The sequence below is a fragment of the Alosa sapidissima genome, chromosome 1 (assembly GCF_018492685.1).
Source record: "Alosa sapidissima isolate fAloSap1 chromosome 1, fAloSap1.pri, whole genome shotgun sequence".
NCBI lineage: Eukaryota > Metazoa > Chordata > Actinopteri > Clupeiformes > Clupeidae > Alosa > Alosa sapidissima.
The window spans coordinates 22,599-44,804 of record NC_055957.1 but is presented as its reverse complement, the minus strand read 5'-3'; the positions used below and the strand labels follow the sequence as shown (position 1 = coordinate 44,804).

Below are 22,206 nucleotides of genomic sequence, written 5' to 3'. Positions count from 1 at the left end.
AAAGTCGTCCACCACTCTACTTCATCCAAAACAGATCAGAAAAGGGACTCAAAGGGCTAAATACCGGAATTATTCTTTAAATTATTTCCATTTCTTTAATGTGAATAGCCTATTTGTTCCAAGATTTTAAACATAAACATTATTTACTCTATTGAATGTCAGTCTATAACATATTTGTATTTAAATACAACAAATTCACAAACCCAAAACCAATGTTTTCAAGAATGGCATTTGTCTTTGTAAGGGACTGTTCGTTATTTATTTAAGGGGCCACTGGAGGAGTTTTGGGAGCGTTAGTCAAAAAAGACGTGAAAATCCCTCGCCAGCAAGAAATTTTTCTATGACCCTCCAAAGTGATTGAGAAAAAACGCATGACCCTCCCCAACAATTTATTGATGCCTTCCGTACTGGGTCAATTAGGGAGCTTGCATGCTACCACTCCTTCCTGAAACCGGGACTGAAACATACCTGTCAACTTTTTCTGGGTTTATCCGTATTTGAACTTTTTTTCCGCTGTCTTAGGAGGAGCTGCAGGGCCGTCGCGAACTTGACAGGTGCGAGGCCCTTTTCACTTGCATGAAATCATGCGATAGCCTACTACACATAGCCTACTGTACCTGTCTGTGCATTTTATAGGCTACACCAGCTTGTCTAAGAGGGGGAATTGTATAGCCTATAACATTAGCTGAGTCACATAGGCTATTTGGCCATAAGCCGTTAATCATAAGCTACATCACAAAACCAAACTAGTGTAACAAAGCACTTTAACAGGGGAAATTAATTGGGCATGAATCATTGTGCTGAACGCTATTTGTCAATGAGCAGAAACACACTGAACATTCAAACTATTGATAAGATGTGCACTATGGAAACTGGTCTGTAGGCTAACATTGGACAAATAAATTACATTGACTCGCCATATCCTGACTCAGAATAAAAAACATTTTCTTGCTTACTTTGCCGCAAACTCAGCCATGAAATCATAGGCCAACTTGCAGGTATAGCCTAACGTCTTTTTGAATTCATAGAAGGGCAAGCCCACTAGTCTCTCCTGTGACATGGAGGTGCGCAAATAGTTTTTAATAGCCTGTTCAACTTCAAAAAGCTTCGTTCACCCGATGCCAGTCACTGATCGCAATTTAAAAGTTCGGGTTCATCTTTTTAAGTTGTCCCCTTTTGAATTATATCTCGAAACTATTATGAGGTAGCCTACAGCGCGGTATGTCCTGGGATTCGGACGTGCTCCAAAAGACAAAAAAAAAACTTTGGGATAGATTTTTATAGATGGTTATGAGAAGAAATATGAGAAAGAAATTTGATGATCATTGATCGTTGTTTTGGGACGTTAAGCCTTCCATATGTGCCAGTGAAGGAGATTGAAGAAACATGCTGTCACGTGCAGGTAACCTAAAGATTCTAGTGATTATGAGGAACAATATGAGAGAAATTTGGTGATCACTGATTGTTGTTTTAGGACATTAAGCCACGTTAAGCTTTTTGCTTAGGCTACAATAGGCGTTAATAAAGAATAAACGCTTAATGTCATCTTTGGCCAGGTGCGAGGCCCATCAGACGCGAGGCCATGGGCGACGGCCCAAATATTGCTGTTTTCATGAATACAAAAGTTGGGTGACCCTCCCTCCTAGAATAAAAAAATGGGTGACCCTCCCCTCAACAAAGAATAAAAATACATGACCCTCCCCTATTTTCCTCCGGTGGTCCATTCCATAAATACCGAATGGTCCCTAACTAAAATGATTGTTTTACACCAGATGAAACATATTTCTAAACATGAATGTTCACGCATTTCGTTGGCCACTTCCATCTCATTCCACTTACCTGACAAGTGGAGACCCCTAGCGCTAACCCCAAAATTTCCTGCTGGTAACCCTAACCCTAGCTCCGAAGACTGGGCAGCAGGAGTAGGATCCCTAACGTTAATGCTAACCCCACCCTGGTATCATGGACATACAAATGCAGTCAAGCGGTAGTCTGGTTAAATGTTTTTGTGCCCATTTATTGACTTATTAAATCATCCTTACTGACGTCACATTGTCACGCTACCGGTCGGGAACGTTGAGTATGTAGGATGCATTACTGTGGTAAGTGGAGACTAGGGTGGTTGACAATATAATGGTATAAGTAAAAGTTTTCAAAATGTTGCCAGATCGCATTTTGCCTTGTTCCTATTGACATTTTGAACATCTGTACCAAGAATTGAGCCAATAGGACGCCAGTAAAGGGTGGCACACTTTTTCACAATTGCTCAACCTGAGAATGCATAACTTTCACAGGAACCAGAAACTTGAACAAAATAAAAGATAAGTAAGGTCATTAATAATCTCTCCCTGTACTTATACTAAATGAGTAAGAACATTAGAACAGTTCAAACACTATTCGCTGTATGATGACTTTGTTCTTTTTGATACTTTATCTCTGTGTCCTTGCACAACACGGAGCAAAAATTGCTTTTGGTCTTCGTTTCACAGATTGTTGACAGCGTTTAATAAGGGCAATGCCTCTCTCTGCGCTGTCGTTGATGACCTTCAAGGAATGAAGTTTTTGAGGCAGATTCTCATCTGTGAGAATAGACCTCACATCATCAGGGTTACTTCTGCCATCCATTTGGCCTTCAGTAAGAACCTCAAAGAAGTGGATTGAGCAGCGAGTGACGAGGCCAGAGATGGTAGCTGTACTGCTCTTGTGGAAGAAAGACTTGGCATCAAGTCTTTGAGCATCTTCCCAGGTTTCTCAGCATTGTCAATTTTTCTTCAACTTCAACACAACAACAACACATTACATTTATTTAGCGCTTTTCTCAACACTCAAAGCACTTCACAGGGAAGGGGGGACCTCACTAACCACCACCAATGGTGGTGAGCTGAGCATCAAAAAATGCCAGGGCAACGAGTTCTTCCGACAGATACTACAAATGTCATCCAATGCTCTTCAATGCTAACCTGACCCTAGCCAGATGATTTTCGCTCCGCCTAGCTCCACTCATCCATCTGGAACCGATCCATTGAAGCGTTGCTTCAGAAGGCTGGGCCTAATCAAAAAATGCTTGCATATGATTGAATAAACCACTTGTCCGTCATCTATTGACGTGCTACTTCAACCACTCACATCGAAGCCAACCCGTGACGCTAATAACAGTCTCACAGTCGCTTCTATGCTATGTCACATCTATGAAACTCCCGCCCTGCGTCCTGATTGGCTGAACCATAAAGTCGGTTGCAGAAAACTCTCAATGGAAAAGGTCCCAGATGGATGTGAGTGAACCTAGGCGGAGCTAAGCGGAACGAAATTCATCTGGCTAATGTCAGGTTACTTCAATGCAGCATCTGCAATTGTTTTAACCGGATACCAATACATCATGTATTGTGTGTGTGTCAATATTGTGAAAAAGTGTACCACCCCTAAATGTGCTGAAATTGACTCCATTTTTGGTACAGATGCTTACAATGCCAATTGGAACAAGACAGAATGTGATCTGGCAAAATTTGGTGAAAATTAAGTTTGTGAACCACCCTAGTGGAGATGCTTGCTAACCCTTAGCCATCTCTTTCTCTTCTCTGTCTCTGACTAGTGGAGAAGCTTGCTGTTAGCCTCATGCTTTGGTTTCAAGTCTTTATCTGGTTGCCGGGTAACAACAACCACTTCAGTCCTGAGGTTATGGAGAAAGTGGAGCCAGCCTGTGCTCCCAGTCTAAGTCAGGCCCACCACATCATCTTTAAGGTGCAGTACTGAAGTAACATTGTCAAAATGTTATTAATGTTAAAATGTGATTCTTTCAGAAAAGGATTCTTTGTGAAAGAGCATGATTCATGTGGAGGCTTCTCTGATTCTTTGTGAAAGAGCATGATTCATGTGGAGACTTCTCTGATTCTTTGTGAAAGAGCATGATTCATGATTCATGTGGAGGCTTCTCTGATTCTTTGTGAAAGAGCATGATTCATGATTCATGTGGAGGCTTCTCTGTGAAAGAGCATGATTCAAGATTCATGTGGAGGCTTCTCTGTCATGATTCATGTGGATGCTTCTCTGGTTCTGTTCACCACACGGTGATGCAAGCAAATGAATTGGTCACTCTGTTCCAGTGATATTCAGATCCTTCCTATCGAGTGTTTAAATTTTGAGAGCATTAAATCAAATTAGTATAGTATTTACTCCATGGAGTGAATGCCTTCACATTTTGAAGTTAGCAATTTGTGACCAGGGGCCTCATGTACAAAATTTGCATACACACAAAAATGCTGCGTACGACACTTCTCACGCTAACGTCTGGACGTACGAAGATTGACTCTAACGTGAGAATGTGCGGTCCTCCACACAAACTTCATGTCGGGCGTATGCACATTTCCAATGTGTATCGTCAGTTGGCGATACTTAGAGGCAATGCAGCACAACAACATTAGTTGATCGCGAGTCTAGGCCTTTATTTGCACGGTATATTGTGAAACGAAATAAATAGCCTTACCCATAAATCCTTATGATTAAAGGTAGTGAAAATGCCCTAAAAACAGCTTATGGTTAAATTATACATAGATTTAAAAAGTAGAATCCATGCAAAAATATTTTAAAAACAAATATTTTATAAATATTTCAGGAAAATATAAGTTAATAAAATTATATTTCGGTAGGCTATTCAATTTCATTATCCTAAAAATCCAGAGTCCCCCGCCATACCAGGATGGTTCGACCCAACCTGTCACATGCCACCCGCCATCACCTGTCAATCACTGTCAAAACTCAAACAATGGAGTTGTGGTTGAAGTTTATGGATGGAGTCGTGGTTCCAAAGTTTAATAAATTAGACACGGATGGCACAGTGCTCTGTATTTTTTCCTTAACTAAAAATGCTTTGCGCTGAATAGGGGGTATTGGCTGAAAAAATATTTCACAGGGTACATCACTGAAAAAAGGTTGAGAACCACTGTCCTAGAGGATAGGATGCCTACATAGGAAGTGTCCTATAGCCTAGCCACTGTCCTAGAGGATAGGATGCCTACATAGGAAGTGTCCTATAGCCTAGCCACTGCCACACTCTGCCACTACTGTTTTTTGTTAATAATTAGATGATAAAGACGTAAGATTCTTGTCATTTCGTCAGATAAGCACTTCTACCTCACATTCGCTGGAAATAAACTTTTTTGTATTCATTTGATTATTTTAATCATTAAAATTTGGAGCAGGTTTGAATATTAATGGATCCACAAATGAGTTTTCATTGTTCTTAATATTGCATATACAAGAGGCCCCTGGTCTTTGATGACACCTGCCAGTTGGGCGGAGAGGATTTATTTCGCAATGGGACATAATAGTGCAGGTGTCAAAACTTGGAAACATATTTTCTGACATGATTGTCACCCAATCTCCTTGCAGGCTTCTGAATGTATTCACTCTCTTACCAGACTTCTACTCAGCCTTCAGGTAATACAACTACACACACACACACACAGTACAGCACATGCACACGCACACACACAGTACAGTACATGCGCACGCACACAAACACACTCATGCAAGCACAAACTACAGTAGCCTCTCTCAAGAGTTATTATTATTAGGATTTCCATGAAGCTATTATTAAGGTCTGTGTCCACCAAACATGTTGCGCTGGCAGCATCTAAGGCAGGGATGGGCAAACATGTTGCGCTGGCAGCATCTAAGGCAGGGATGGGCAACTGGCAGCAAGCAGGCCACATGCGGCCCTCTTCCTCACTGAGTGCAGCCCGCGAATCAATCATTAAATATCATTCAAATATTGGTTTCACAGGTTTTTACCACATCTTGATGCTTTTTGTAGTGATACGGTCCATCGATAGAGGGCACTTCCTCAGCAAGCTCACGCTTTCCTCACTCACTACAGCCAGCGAGGAAGAGAGATAGAGAACTATGAGCGGTTTATAAAGAAAACTCACCAAAGAGAATCATACCTTTCAGGCAATATAGGAGGAAACAGATGAACAGATGATCTTTTCACAGAATTCAAAGGCAACCCTGTGTGTTTAGTATGGTTGGAAAAAAATCAGCCTTGAAAGATTTTAACTTAAGTCGCCACTACAATACCATGCACAAAGATAACTAAACGTATGCTAAGGAGCTGCTAGAGCCGCTGTCGTAGGCGACCTTAAAGGAATTATCCGGAGTAAAATGCACTTTAGATCAATTTACGGATGATCGGGAGTACATATGTTAAGTTGACATCCAAATCATGTCATTCAGATGTTAATGTTACCGTTATTAGTCAAAACTCGTTAGTACGACGGAGTATTAGGGCCACACATGAAGGAAAAAAATATTTTTGCCATGACGAGAGTAAACTCGCCATGTCGACATTAAACTCGACATTTCGAGAATAAAGTTGAAATGTAATGTCGACTTTAATCTGGACGTGTCAACATTAAACTCAACATTTTGAGAATAAAGTTAGTTTGGAGAGAGAACGACCGCTCGGGACGATTGAAAGGGAGGACGAATTAAACATTCCAGTTTTCTTCGACTGCAACAATGATTAGACATAGGCCTATATCATGTGAACAAAACATAAAACATTAACCTCCGTTGCTCAGCCAAATACTTTCCTGTAGGTCCTTATCACGGAGTTACAGGCGATAAATGCGATGGTCAAAAGTAGCCTAAACGTCATTAGCGGTTTATTTATTTATTGTAGGCCTACTATTAAAGAGTGTTTTTCATCTAAAGGTTCAACTTCATGCTTATGCACTAGAGTAGGCATACTAGGCACTCTCCCCAATCCTAGAATTTCACATTGATTGTTTGTAATGGATGCAAAACAGCCTTGTGCTGAATGTCTAGGGACGAATGAAGCTGTCCTCCTCCCAACCACCCCATGTACTAGTAGCCTACATGGGCACATATGCACACAGTGCATAAATAAAGTATACATGCACACATATTCCCTCACAGGATCAAAATTTTTAGAGAAATTAGTTAACCTATGGAGAGTGACGGCCTGTGGTTCATGAAGGGCAGTTATTTGAATGTGCGGTGGCCTTACCCACGTAAAACAGTGAAATAGCATTTTGTATAGAAACATTATATCATTGGATACATGTATTATTCTAGCTATATAGCCTAAACGGCATGGTATTTCCAACCGCGAGATACAGCACTTCACGATGACGGCAATGAGTAGTTAACAGAGAAGACGCAATCTATCTGAATATCTGCAATCTAGCAATCTATCTGAAATAACACCTATTTGATTTGAAGCCCATTATTCATGTAACATATTGTGTGTTAGTGTAGGCTAGCTTAAACTGTGTATGCTATGTTTAAACTGTATTGCGAGTTTAATGTCAGCATGTCGACTTTAAAGTCGACGCGTCGAGATTAAAGTAGATATGATATTTCAACTTTATTCTCGAAATGTCGAGTTTAATGTCGACTTTAAAATCAACTTGTCGAGTTTAATCTCGCCATGGCAAAAATATTTTTTTCTTCATGTGTGGCCCTAATACTGCGTCGTACGTTAGCCTGGAAGTGACGCGGGCATGTAATTTCGCCGCTACAGGAAGTCGATTGCTGAGTGTGGATTAACACGCTCTGGAAATTCACAATTTCGTCGCCGTTTTTTTTTTTTTTTTAAAAAACATAGTCCAGTATTTCTTTCGAAATTGAAATGAAGTTGTATGGACTGGACTTTTTTTTTTTTTTTTTTTTCTTTTTAAAGGGCGACGAAATTGTGAATTTCCAGAGCGTATTACTCCACACTCAGCAATCGACTCCTACGGACTTTCCCCTGAAGATGGCAGCAAAGATGGCAACATTTCAAGAAAGGTAGTGGCTTGATGAAATTCATTCTGGACTCTCTATCCGACCACATAAAGACCTCGGGATACTTCGGTTTGGCTTTAGGGACCCTCTACTCACTACCACGTAAGTGTAATGTTGTTTGGAACTGTAGAAGTGGTATAAAAATAGCGTTTTGTAGCGGCGAAATGACATGCCCGCGACACTTCCAGGCTAACGAGTTTTGACTAAAAACGGTAACATTGAACTTTCTCAAAACACATCCGAATGACATGATTTGGATGTCAACTCAACGTATGTACTCCCAATCATCCGTAAATTGATGTAAAGTGCATTTTACTCCGGATAATTCCTTTAAGGTAAAGATACACAACAGAGTCTTTTTACCAGAGTCACAATTAACCATTGCAAAGGATAAACATATTCATTTTTTGAATTTGGGTTCTCAATTAAATATCAAATGAACAAAGTATACACAGACCATGTTGATTGTTTAAATATATATAAAAAAAATTCACTTATGAAGCAGTATTAAAAATAAATTTGAGTAGAGAAATATGGCCCTCTCTATCATCAAAGTTGCCCATCCTTGATGTAGGGGTATCTCTTTTCTATTCAAATCCTAAGAAGTTCAGCGTTCACAGAGCTCACAGATTCCTTTTTTGCCGTGCAATACTCAACTTTCAGAGCAGCGCTGGGCTCATCAATGTCACTTCTCTCTTCCTACCCAATTACAATTGAGGAAAGGGTGGGGACCTACATTGTCAACAATGTTGGAAGTGGCAGACGAACACTCAATCAGCCTAGTCCTATGTGACCAAATGTCTTTTCCCTGCAAGCTCCAATAATGTAACCCGACTTAAAACAGTCGATAAACTCAAGTTAAGTACTACGTTCATTCAATAAAATATGCAGTTCAATAAATACATATAAAAATAGATATTTTCCCAGGTAATAAGCTATTTACACAGTCCAAAACAGTCTCAGTCCATAGCAGTGTCCACAGTGTCCATTTGCAAAGAGAATGTCACTTCAATAAGCATAAGTCCAAGCGTTACGTCCCCACGCCAGCAAGGGACAGTTCCTCTGGTGAGCAGTGGAAGACCCGCCCGTCGCTTCCGCTAGTAGAACAGCTGATAGGGTAAACAAACAGTCAGTGTGCGGCTTGCCCAGCACCGGCGGCAAGTTCAAACAGAAAGGCTACATTTTGGTTACTTCAATCGTCGGCACTTGTCAGTCATTCCTTCTAGAAGAGGGGACCTTGAAACACGTATTTCCCTTTGCTTGGCGGAATGGTGAGTGTTGGATCATCTAGTCCCAGACGAGCAGTTACTTCTTCAGGCTGGGCCAGGAGAAGGGAAATCAGAGCCGTGGTCGCCTTCAGCTGTAGCCTACCTACCAGGGTTCACTCGGAGACAAATTGTAGGCGCTACGAACCGGAGCAAGGGTAAGATTTAAAGAATATGCTTTCATTCTGCTGTAGGCTATAAGGAAATAGATACGTTAATAGATAGCGATCATAGCCGTACATTTTGTTTTCACAGACTAACCTCGCCTCATAACGAGGCTGTGACCTATTGCTCGGAGCTATGTCTGCAGATAAGTCCAGATTTACACGATGCTAATAATGACGCTATTGTGTGTAAGTAACTTTTACTATTTTCTCCTTCCTTGTTTAATGTTACTGTGAATTACGTTTTTTTTATTCATACCACTCTCATTTAATATTTTTCCAGCTGCCTGTAAGACCTATCGGCCTGCAGGAGCTTCAAGTACAAACAACCAGACCTCGTATCGCAGGCCAAAGCTGAAGAGTTCAGCTCGGAGTCGAAGAAAGAGTGTAAGATCCATTTTTGGTGACTATTTTTCAGGTGTAGATGTGTTGTGTCCATACGCAGTGCATCGCGCAGTACTGATTGTCTTTATTGATTGTTTTTACAGCTGCTGGAAGCGAGACAGACTCTGAAATAGCCTACAGGGCAAAGCACCACAGACGTCTTCACGGACCGAATGCCCCAGACAGAATGCCCCAGTTATCTACTGCTCCGAGGCGGTAAACAGCCACTTCACAGTGCTGTAAGATTTTGGGCTTCTCATGAGCTTCCCATTTGTTGTGAGGGCAGATCTTGCTTTGTGTACATAGTTATGTGTCTGTGCTAATAAAGCTCTTTCTTTGAATTAACATGTTCCTGGCAAATGTTCCTTTCGGGGTGCAAAGACAACTAGACTGCATTTCCGGCGGGAACTGCAAAAGTGTGCTTGCCCTGGTCCGGTCACCAACGTGAGCAGACAGTGGCATACGCTATGCTGAACCTGGCTTGATCCAAGCATTCTAACAGTGCCTTTCAGTGTTGGAGCAGTGGCAATACCGCAAAAGCTCTAGGAGAGGGCTATTCAACTATTGGCTTGCGGGGTGAATGCGGTTCGTTAGATTTTACCTGTGGCCTGCCTTTGAATTTAGCTTCTATGACTAAGATCAAATCAATAAAATAAAACAACAGCAGTGATTGGCTGCAAAAATAAATACGCGTCTTGCACCTCTCAAACTGGGCTATCAGGTAACCTAGAAGAATTGAAATTATGAAATATGACTAAGGAATTCAAATGCTGCTTGTTTGTCAGGATACTTTTTCACTGATTTATTTTAAAAATATGAGCTATGAGTGTGAATGTTATATATTCCATCCCCTAATTTTGTTTTACTGGTTTATTTGACAAATAATCTATATGGATTTGCTCTATAAAGACCTTATGTCTGTTTAGGATTGTTTTGAGAGCCTATTGATGTATCTCAGAATAAAGTAATATCCACAACATTAGTGATGTTTTCTTGTGTGTGTGAATGTATTTTACGCCACGGTCGAGTTTACTCGACAAGATGCGGTACTGAATAAAACGGCCGATTTAGTCAAATAGGATGTCATATTTCGTTCGACCTCCACTCCACTAGATGGCAGACACGTCATACGTCATCCCCGAGTCGAAAAAACGACATGCTTTAAACAAAACTTTCTAGCTACAGCGCATTGAATCAGTGCGTGAAATACCGGAGCTAGTGTGCGTGTGAGCCACTTTGTCAGAGCGATATTGTCAACGTCAGCGAGTATTTGCATTAGATTATCGTCTAATGGCATCAAAAAAGTTTACCTGAAATGAAGTGTTGGGTCTTCTATTCGCGGACCCTGATTCTGAAGGGGAATATCTGCCTTCAGAAAATGACGGTGATTCGTTTAGTGAGGCTTCAGATGCGTCCCTGCCTTGCAATGATGCAGCTGGACAAAGTGAGAGTTTACTCCATAGTTTAGCTTACACCAAGCACAAACGTTGAATCGTTTGCCCAATGTCACTGGTGGGAATAATGTTTCACGGGTTCGGAGTGTTCATCGGGAAGTTAGCAGGGTGTTAGTGGTGTGGCGAACGAGGCTGGAGGTAGCCTAATATCCATAGCGCTAGCTTCTGTCTTCTGAACGTGTGCCTCTCCGCAATCGCGGCGACAGTAACGTGGTGGAGCCTTTGTCTAATGCCACTGAGTATGTTAGACGACGTCGAAGTGCTCATAGGACAGTTAGGGGGGAACGTAGAGGCAGTGTGGGGAGTCACAATGAGAATGACAGTAGGCCTAGTCCGAGCTGCGCAAATTCTCTCCACTCGACGCGAGCGCGAGACAGGTCTGGCCATGCTGCTCGCAACAGGAGCAGAGGTGGTGACACGGGGCAGGAGAGCCATTAGGCCATGCATAGTCTATCACAAGATGATGGGAATGCCAGCCCTGTATGGATAGGATATGGATATGGATAGTCGTTATCTCTACAGCAAAAGGCCTGCTACATAAAAAAGAAAATTGTCAGCCATTTATTAGTAATGATTTACACTGTTGATTATCTATTTCCCTGACCATTTAGGACATGTGTTCTTTTTTGTGTGTTCATGTCCTTGTGATGTGTGTGTCTTTGTCAGCTAAGAAAAAAACAACAAAAAAAAACATCAACAAAAACAACAAAAAGAAAACAAATACTAACATTGTCTCTTGTCTTGTCTCGTCATCTCACTCCTGATCTGTGCCTTGCCGTGGCAAGTGAGCTTTTGAACTAAACAGGTCTTGTCTACTTGTGTTTGTGTGTCATCTGAATAATATATATGTGCCCCATACATGGAATCAGAGTGCCTACTGTATGTAGTAAATGGAAAATCTCTACAGCAAAAGGCCAGCCTACCGCTACATGCAATTGGTTTGTTTCTGCCATTTATTAGTAATGATTTATACAGTTTGTTTACTACTTACTATTTACCTGAGCATTCAGTATTGTCCAATATAGCATACAGAAGGTGAGGGACATTTTGGGGGAAAAGAAGTGGTGCATTTTATCATTCAAACATGCAACTTTTCATGAAAATTCTATAATCCAAGATGGCCGCCACCATATAACGTCATAATTTAATCTCTACATAAACTTTGGGTCATCCTTAATATTTCTCTAATTTACAGAAAGTCTCTATCTCTTATCACTTTTAAGATATAGCCTTTTGAAATGAAGATGTCAAAATCGAACATTTCGAGAAAAAAATCTCTGGCGCCTAAAGGGTTAACCCTCTAGGCGCCACAGGCGACTATAGTCGACAAGATGCGGTACTGAATAAAACGGCCGATTTAGTCAAATAGGGTGTCATATTTCGTTCGACTTCCACTCCACTAGATGGCAGACATGTCATACGTCATCCCCGAGTCGAAAAAAGGACACGCTTTAAACAAAACTTTCTAGCTACAGCGCAGTGAATCAGTGTATGAAATACCGGAGCTAGTGTGCGTGTGAGCCACTTTGTCAGAGCGATATTGTCAACATCAGCGAGTATTTGCATTAGATTATCGTCTAATGGCATCAAAAAAGTTTACCTGAAATGAAGTGTTGGGTCTTCTATTCGCGGACCCTGATTCTGAAGGGGAATATCTGCCTTCAGAAAATGACGGTGATTCGTTTAGTGAGGCTTCAGATGCGTCCCTGCCTTGCAATGATGCAGCTGGACAAAGTGAGAGTTTACTCCATAGTTTAGCTTACACCAAGCACAAACGTTGAATCGTTTGCCCAATGTCACTGGTGGGAATAATGTTTCACAGGTTCGGAGTGTTCATCGGGAAGTTAGCAGGGTGTTAGTGGTGTGGCGAACGAGGCTGGAGGTAGCCTAATATCCATAGCGCTAGCTTCTGTCTTCTGAACGTGTGCCTCTCCACAATCGCGGCGACAGTAACGTGGTGGAGCCTTTGTCTAATGCCACTGGGTATGTTAGACGAGGTCGAAGTGCTCATAGGACAGTTAGGGGGGAACGTAGTGGCAGTGTGGGGAGTCGCAATGAGAATGACAGTAGGCCTAGTCCGAGCTGCGCAAATTCTCTCCACTCGGCGCGCGCGAGGCAGATCTGGCCATGCTGCTCGCATGGTGGAGGTGGTGACACGCTCTCTCCCTCTCCCACACACACACACACACACACACACATTAGGTCATGCATAGTCTATCACAAGATGATGGGAATGCCGGCCCTGTATGGATAGGGATAGGGAGTCATTATCTCTACAGCAAAAGGCCTGCTACATAAAAAAAAAAGAAGTCAGCCATTTAGTAATGATTTACACTGTTGATTTGCTATCTACTTCCCTGATCATTTAGGACATACAGTACACTATGTGTTCCTTTTTGTGTGTTCATGTCCTTGTGATGTGTGTGTCTTTGTCAGCTAAGAAAAAAAAACAAAAAAACATCAACAAAAAGAAAAAAAATACTAACATTGTCTCTTGTCTTGTCTCGTCATCTCACTCCTGATCTGTGCCTTGCCGTGGCAAATGAGCTTTTGAACTAAACAGGTCTTGTCTACTTGTGTTTGTGTGTCATCTGAATAATATATATGTGCCCCATACATGGAATCAGAGTGCCTACTGTATGTAGTAAATGGAAAATCTCTACAGCAAAAGGCCAGTCTACCGCTACATGCATTTGGTTTGTTTCTGCCATTTATTAGTAATGATTTACACAGTTTGTTCACTACTTACTATTTACCTGAGCATTCAGTATTGTGCAATATAGCATTCAGAAGGTGAGGGACATTTTGGGGGGAAAGAAGTGGTGCATTTATCATTCAAACATGCAACTTTTCATGAAAATTCTATAATCCAAGATGGCCGCCACCATATGACGTCATAATATGCAAATTAGATATAAACATTTAATCTCTACATACACTTTGGGTCATCCTTAATATTTCTCTAATTTACAGAAAGTCTCTATCTCTTATCACTTTTAAGATATAGCCTTTTGAAATGAAGATGTCAAAATTGATCGTTTCGGAAAAAAACCTCTGGCGCCTAAAGGGTTAATGCAATTTACTTTTACGATTAAATAAAATTCATTTATCCCTCTCACCCATAGTATTCTATTTATTTACAAATGTACGTAGGCCTACTGTAATTACATTTATACTTAGTTATTCTACTGATCTTCATACTATTCATGCACATAGACTTATTCTTACTACTCTTATGATGTTGTTTCTGCACTACAATGAGTTTCCACACTGCACATAGCTGTATGTTATGTATATCTGTTATATATTTGTCATATTGAATATTCTATTTTATTATATTCTGTTAATACACTGCATATATCTATATTATTATTTCTACTATTATACTGTTACTGCTACATCTACATACATTATTCTACTTATTGTATGAGGTAACTGCTAATACACTGCACATATTTATATTTAATTCATATTACTCTAAACCACCTTCTGTAAATCAACTGTATACTACTGTCTACATTGCACTATATTTCTTGACCTGTCTCTGTATATTTCATCACCTTTCTATACTTTGCATCACATTGAATGCATACTGTACATGAATCACAGCTAAGATCTTTGGTTGCTATGAAGGCCAGTCGTTTTAAATGGATGGTTGCTATGGCCAAAGGCCAGTTCTATCTCTGCCGTTGTCAAGCGGGCATATCCTAACCTTATCTTATTTGAAGCATCTCTATTTTACTTAGCCTACCTCCATACAGCAAGTCCCATTAAGAAGTGGCCACTTCATTCACACTTACCGTGATCCACGCAGCAACATTATTAAATTAATCTGTCACCATATGCCTATGCCAACGTTTGCAAGGAGGAGAACATTTTAATTTGATTCACAATGAAACGTTACATTTAATGTACATGTTGGTGGGGTTACTGCATCCCTTAGTTATGCCTACAATGCAAAATTGTTCCCTCGCGATTGTTAGCTCCTGCAGACGCATTTCAAAACATCGCGACGTGAAATGCCACCACAAAAAATTGTTCGGTCTTAGTGAGTTAGGAGTCTTCGCGACTTCTTTTAAGCTGTCACAGACTCAGGCGCTACTTTTAGGGCTAAAATGCTTCCTTAATTACTCTTAGTAAAAAAAAAATAGGAGTCATAAAGTTACGAGTACAAACATCTCATATCAAATGACCATGGCATCACGCTAAGCAACATAAATCCCATACAGCAACATCTCCTCCCTAGCTTCTAGCCACACAAGAAATTAATAATGTTAAATATCTGCTTAGCATGCTTCTCCGCTTAGCATTCTAATAACAGAAGGGGCACATTTATGTTGACCACTACCATATGACTCATTATATCTGTAACTGTATAAAACACTTACTTCCATAAAGGACGCACACCATCCAGCACATACACATGGAAACCGATATTTTAGGCACTTGGCCACGAATTCAAAACGTGTCTCTCTGAAGCTCTGTTCTAGAATCTTTGCTCTTTTGTTCCCAGAGTTGCTAGGGAACAACAAATAAACGAAATGACGAGTGATTACGAATGGATGTGTGTGGTTTGCAATTAGAATAAACAAGAAATAACATTTCCAATAATTTCCCATGATAAATTACATATTTGCACCTTCCTTACTTATGAAGCTCACTAATGCCACCGTATTTAGTAAAATGTAATACAACGTTGCCACCTAGCGTTCAGATGTATTTAACATTAACGTGACATAGAGCTGCACAGTCCCGCCCACAGCCGATGCCGGATGTAAAAATTCAATGCAATTTCTCCATTGACAATTGCGGTATAAGCCATAAAAACTTAACTGCACGTGGTAGACTTAAAACCAGCTACGGCTGTACTAAGCGATTGTATATGCTCATATAGATGCCAAAAGTTCATGGGGCACTAACCTTGTTTTGAGATAAATGCCTTTTATTCGCGATCTCTTGGATAAGTACTTCATTACCCACAATCCTGAACAATCCCACAATCCCACAGTGATGCCTCTGATTGGTGGAAAGGCCGTTATGGTCATAGTTTGAAACTTTCTCAGCGAAAAATATTGACAAAGATGGCGAAAATCTTAATGTGATTAACCCTTTAGGCGCCAGAGGTTTTTTTCCGAAACGATCAATTTTGACATCTTCATTTCAAAAGGCTATATCTTAAAAGTGATAAGAGATAGAGACTTTCTGTAAATTAGAGAAATATTAAGGATGACCCAAAGTTTATGTAGAGATTAAATGTTTATATCTAATTTGCATATTATGATGGCCATCTTGGATTATAGAATTTTCATGAAAAGTCGCATGTTTGAATGATAAAATGCACCACTTCTTCCCCCCCAAAATGTCCCTCACCTTCTGTATGCTATATTGCACAATACTGAATGCTCAGGTAAATAGTAAGTAGTGAACAAACTGTGTAAATCATTACTAATAAATGGCAGAAACAAACCAAATGCATGTAGCGGTAGACTGGCCTTTTGCTGTAGAGATTTTCCATTTACTACATACAGTAGGCACTCTGATTCCATGTATGGGGCACATATATATATTATTCAGATGACACACAACCACAAGTAGACAAGACCTGTTTAGTTCAAAAGCTCATTTGCCACGGCAAGGCACAGATCAGGAGTGAGATGACGAGACAAGACAAGAGACAATGTTAGTATTTTTTTTCTTTTTGTTGATGTTTTTTTGTTTTTTTTCTTAGCTGACAAAGACACACACATCACAAGGACATGAACACACAAAAAGGAACACATAGTGTATGTCCTAAATGATCAGGGAAATAGATAGCAAATAAACAGTGTAAATCATTACTAATAAATGGCTGACATTTTTTTTTCATGCAGCAGGCCTTTTGCTGTAGAGATAATGACTCCCTATCCCTATCCATACAGGGCCGGCATTCCCATCATCTTGTGATAGACTATGCATGACCTAATGTGTGTGTGTGGGAGAGGGAGAGAGCGTGTCACCACCTCCACCATGCGAGCAGCATGGCCAGATCTGCCTCGCGCGCGCCGAGTGGAGAGAATTTGCGCAGCTCTGACTAGGCCTACTGTCATTCTCATTGCGACTCCCCACACTGCCACTACGTTCCCCCCTAACTGTCCTATGAGCACTTCGACCTCGTCTAACATACCCAGTGGCATTAGACAAAGGCTCCACCACGTTACCGTCGCCGCGATTGCGGAGAGGCACACGTTCAGAAGACAGAAGCTAGCACTATGGACATTAGGCTACCTCCAGCCTCGTTCGCCACACCACTAACACCCTGCTAACTTCCCGATGAACACTCCGAACCCGTGAAACATTATTCCCACCAGTGACATTGGGCAAACGATTCAACGTTTGTGCTTGGTGTAAGCTAAACTATGGAGTAAACTCTCACTTTGTCCAGCTGCATCATTGCAAGGCAGGGACGCATCTGAAGCCTCACTAAACGAATCACCGTCATTTTCTGAAGGCAGATATTCCCCTTCAGAATCAGGGTCCGCGAATAGAAGACCCAACACTTCATTTCAGGTAAAATTTTTTGATGCCATTAGACGATAATCTAATGCAAATACTCGCTGACGTTGACAATATCGCTCTGACAAAGTGGCTCACACGCACACTAGCTCCGGTATTTCACGCACTGATTCAATGCGCTGTAGCTAGAAAGTTTTGTTTAAAGCATGTCGTTTTTTCGACTCGGGGATGACGTATGACGTGTCTGCCATCTAGTGGAGTGGAAGTCGAACGAAATATGACACCCTATTTGACTAAATCGGCCGTTTTATTCAGTACCGCATCTTGTCGACTGTGGCGCCTAGAGGGTTAAAAACTTTCTTGACGAATATTGGTACTTGTATCAACAAGGATTGGGGTTTATACATCACACGAACTTAGTCAGGGCCAATACACTATCAAATAGACCACTGTAAATGTTAGTTTAAACACTCACACTTTTCAGGTAGCCGACAGGCTAACCTTTAGCATTTCCGACATTGTCTGCCATTACATAATGCAGCTAACATTAGCCTACATGCTGCAACACAGGTATGAAATGTATTATGTTTTAGTGAGTGTCCAAAGGGGTGCAAAGCCACTTTAAATCGGGTTACATTATTGACTGTTGTGTGTCCGAGAGTCAGTTTGTGGGTTTTGCTAGCTGGTTGCTGGTTAGCCTAAGACATGCTGGTAGCTGGTTAGCCTAAGACATGCTGTAAAACTCTTTAGATACGGATTTTTCCAAACGTCAATGGGACAAATGAATGGGAATCTTACATCCGGCACCTAACCGCATTTTGGCTGTGGGCGGGACTGTGCAGCTCTATTGCTTGCTTATTCTTTCGTCAACTCCATGCTTTTAGGAAAACAATCTTTTTATCATAGTTCCCTCTTCAATGAGCGATTACCAGCTTGTTTTTGTAACAGAGATAGCTGTTTATTGTCCTTTGGTTTACTGAAACACCTATTCCTATTAATACGTAGCCTATTGAGTGCTGCCTACCACTGTTCATTACGGCCCAGAATGCCTTGCACGTTTTACAACAAAACAACACAGTAAAACCTAAATGCCCGTAAACATATGCATTGCATACTTGTAACATTTTTAATAATACTCTCCCATCATGATATTTAACAATAATGAAAAATTTAATTTGAATACCGTCAATGTGAAAACAACTCTATTATGTAAGCTATATATAGCTACTGTTCTCCTTGCTATTTCAGTTCGTAAGTCCATACTATCCCATGGCAGAGCAAGGATTTCATGAGTGGGCAAGATTGCCCGGAGACATTGTGGCTGCCCAGAGACATTGAGCATACTTGGAAGCCATTGTGATAAAAGCTGAATGGTGGGAGTTACCAAATACCTGTGGGTGGTATGCAAAATGATGGAAACTTTTGGAATATTTCTCTTTTTTTTTTAGCTTATGCACCCTCACATTGGATTCCCCAGTTCATATACAAAATTTGGTATCGATATGTGACAGTGTTCCTGAGATATGGACGACTTCCAGTTTCGGAGCTTCGCCGCCGATTTCATTTGGCTGTGACGGGCAAACGCTTTCGAAAATCAAAAATCCTTCCGGTAACTTTTGTGAGGCTTGGTCCAAGGATAATGTACGTCAAGTTTCGTGGAATTCGGATCAAATTTGTGACCTGTGAAAATTTAGTTTCGCTTTCTGTTCAATCCAATATGGTGGACGAACGGCACGCCCACCTGACGTCATCTTCGCGACCAATTTACACCGGTACTGACCGGACGTTTTAAAGTTGGAACGGTGTCTCTGTCTCAAAGGGCCTAGGCGCTACGGCTGACAAAAAATTAGGGAGACGGGAAAAAATAATAATAATAAAACTTAAGAAGAACAATAAGTGTGCTTTGCAAGCACACTTAATAAGCAAGGTGCTCAATAAATTCATTCATGTTTTTGATGGTAATAATAGTGTAGTAGCCTACATAGGATAACAACGACATGAATAAGAATGTGAATATATATGGGGTTTACATTTATAATGACCCTTTCAACAATAACAACAAAAACAATGCTTGAACGTTCTATTTGGGCCCCAATCTACTTCCTCTGCATTAAGATAACATATGGAATGTTAAAAAGGAAGTCTTGTGGGGCCATCTATGATGCTGATAATGGAACTCTCTTGAAAGGGTCCATAATGACCCAGGGTGACCAATAGTGACAGATCTGCCAACCAATCACAAGTGTTTTTTCTTGTTTAAAAGTAGTGGTTACATCCAATACGTATTAAGGAAATTCAAGCCAGGCGTGGTTTCACTGCTATCCATATGCTAATTAAAGCCATTAGCACTCTACGAGCTCTCCACATACAGTATATTTGCCTATCCTACATCAAGGAAATGCTTATCGAAAAAATTAATTGCAGACTACATGCCATGACAAAGTTTACCAGTAGCCTACCGATTACTGACAAATATTAAGTAGGTTGCAAGTTATAGTAAAGTTAACATTACCAGCATGAGCATTGCGCTTTCAGCACATTAACACACTATAAACACAGTCGGTATGTCTCATCAAAATTCAGTGAAGAAGAAATCACAGCTTTATCACAGATTAAAGCACACTCTTTTCACCTTTGCATGACTTTGAAACATCTTTTACAGACGGGCCTCTGCATCTTTAATGGATATGGGTGTGTTAATGGACATGTGTGTGTTAATGGATATGGGTGTGTTAATGGACATGTGTGTATGTGTGTGTTAATGGACATGTGTGTATGTGTGTCTTTAGGCAGCTGTAATCATACAGGACAGCATCTTTGAGGTCCAGAAGCTTCTACTGCTTGATCAAGCCACACTTGATGACTTCTGCCCAACTGATGAGAAAGAAGACAAGGGCTTTGTGGCACCAGAGGCGGAGCTTTCCCCTTGTGGGAGTGTCCCTTGTGTGGAGATGGAAGAGGGTGCCCATGAGAGGGTGGAGGAGGAGAGAGAGAGGGAGGGGTTAGAGAGAGTGGAGGAGGAGAGGGCGGAGTTACTGGAGCAGGAACTAGTGCTGCACAAACAGATAGAGAGACTAAGAGAAGAGGAGCTAACCCTGGAGAAAGACAGAGAGAGACTAAGACAGGAGGAGAGAGAACTAGAGAGAGAGAAGCAGATATATATGTAAAGATATGTATGGGTATATGCCAGAATTATTGTATTATGTATTATACTGATAATGCATTTTGAATTCGAGAAGGTGGGGGTGAGGAGAGAAATCTAGAGAGGTAAGGGGAGGAGGGGTGAGGAGAGATATAAGGGGGTAAGGAGAGAGGGGTGAGGAGAGATATAAGGGGTAATGAGAGAGGGGTGAGGGGGGGACTAAGGGGGGGTGAGGAGAGATAGGTAAGGGGGGGGGGGTGAGGAGAGAGATGAGGGGTAATGAGAGGGGGGTGAGGAGAGATATAAGAGGGTAATGAGAGAGGGGTGAGGAGAGAGATGAGGGGGTAATGAGAGGGGGGTGAGGAGAGAGATGAGGGGGTAATGAGAGAGGGGTGAGGGGGGATAAGGGGGGGGGGGGGTGCGCACCTGTGTGTGATCGAGCTGCTAGTGTGTTGAGTTAGCTGCCCATCAACTGTTCTCTGGCCCTATATACTGTAGGCCTTATGATACATATTATTGAGCCCTATATCGGCCATATGATGCATATTATTGAGAACTGTACTGTTATGGTCTCATCATTTAGTAATAATTTAAACTGTTATTTTACTTTACTTTATCTTCTCCATTATTTCTTCATTGTTGAACAACAGACATTGCGAGTGTGGTCTAAACTTGAATTTCCCCTGGGGATCAATAAAGTATCTATCTATCTATCTATCTATCTATCTAAACTAGATGTACTTAGGGATGTAACGGTATGAAAATTTAACCTCACGGTGACCAAAATTATCACGGTTTTCGGTATTATCACGGTATTTCTAAAAGTGTGTTCAATATGTTCAGAAAGCACTGATAGGCCTACACAAGCTGAAATAGTTTCAAAAAGTGTCCTGTTCACTTTTTTCTTCATGTTTAATTGGCTATGTGCTTATAGCTTAACTTACCCCACCATAACTTGGAGTTTGCTATTTCTGTTATTTGGATGAAATGAGTGACACCAAAGTAAGCGTTCAAAATAAAACTTTAGGCTACTGTATTCTCCTGATAACATGAGTGGAATGGATTTAATGTGGATGCGAACATAAAAAGACACAGAGTGGCCACATGATACAGTGCACATTTTGCGGTGAAAAAGTTCCACCTTTTAAAATCAGGTGTAGCCTAATCCGAATCGTAGTTAAAACCATCAATTAGACAACAGAATCAGTAGGGTACCAGATTGTACCATTGTACTAGGCCTACTGTATGTCAAAAGCAGGCTCGGATGAAGCTGGGAAGGATTAAACACACGGTTTCCACACCGCGGTAATCAACAGTGATAATCATGATGTTTGAAATGAAAACGGTAATTGTTATCGTCAACATTTTTATCGGGGTTTACCATTATACCGGTAATCGTTACATCCCTAGATGTACTGCATACCCTGTACATCCTTGTACATCCGTTCTGTGAAAATAAATCACACTTGTCAATTTGTCTCCATCTCCTACTCCATCCTAGC

The 22,206-nt window shown here is 41.0% G+C and overlaps 1 protein-coding gene across 1 annotated transcript in view; it reads left to right on the top strand.

Moving 5' to 3' along the window:
• Positions 1-20,806, top strand: part of LOC121722837 (rho guanine nucleotide exchange factor 28) — a 78,443-nt gene extending 57,637 nt beyond the window's left edge. Inside the window, exons 12-14 of the mRNA XM_042108642.1 lie at positions 3,590-3,738; positions 5,386-5,433; positions 20,352-20,806. Of these exons, the coding sequence (XP_041964576.1) occupies positions 3,590-3,738; positions 5,386-5,433; positions 20,352-20,729 (575 nt within the window). The 3' untranslated portion in view covers positions 20,730-20,806. The remainder of the gene's footprint in view (positions 1-3,589; positions 3,739-5,385; positions 5,434-20,351) is intronic.
• Positions 20,807-22,206: the final 1,400 nt, after the last annotated feature.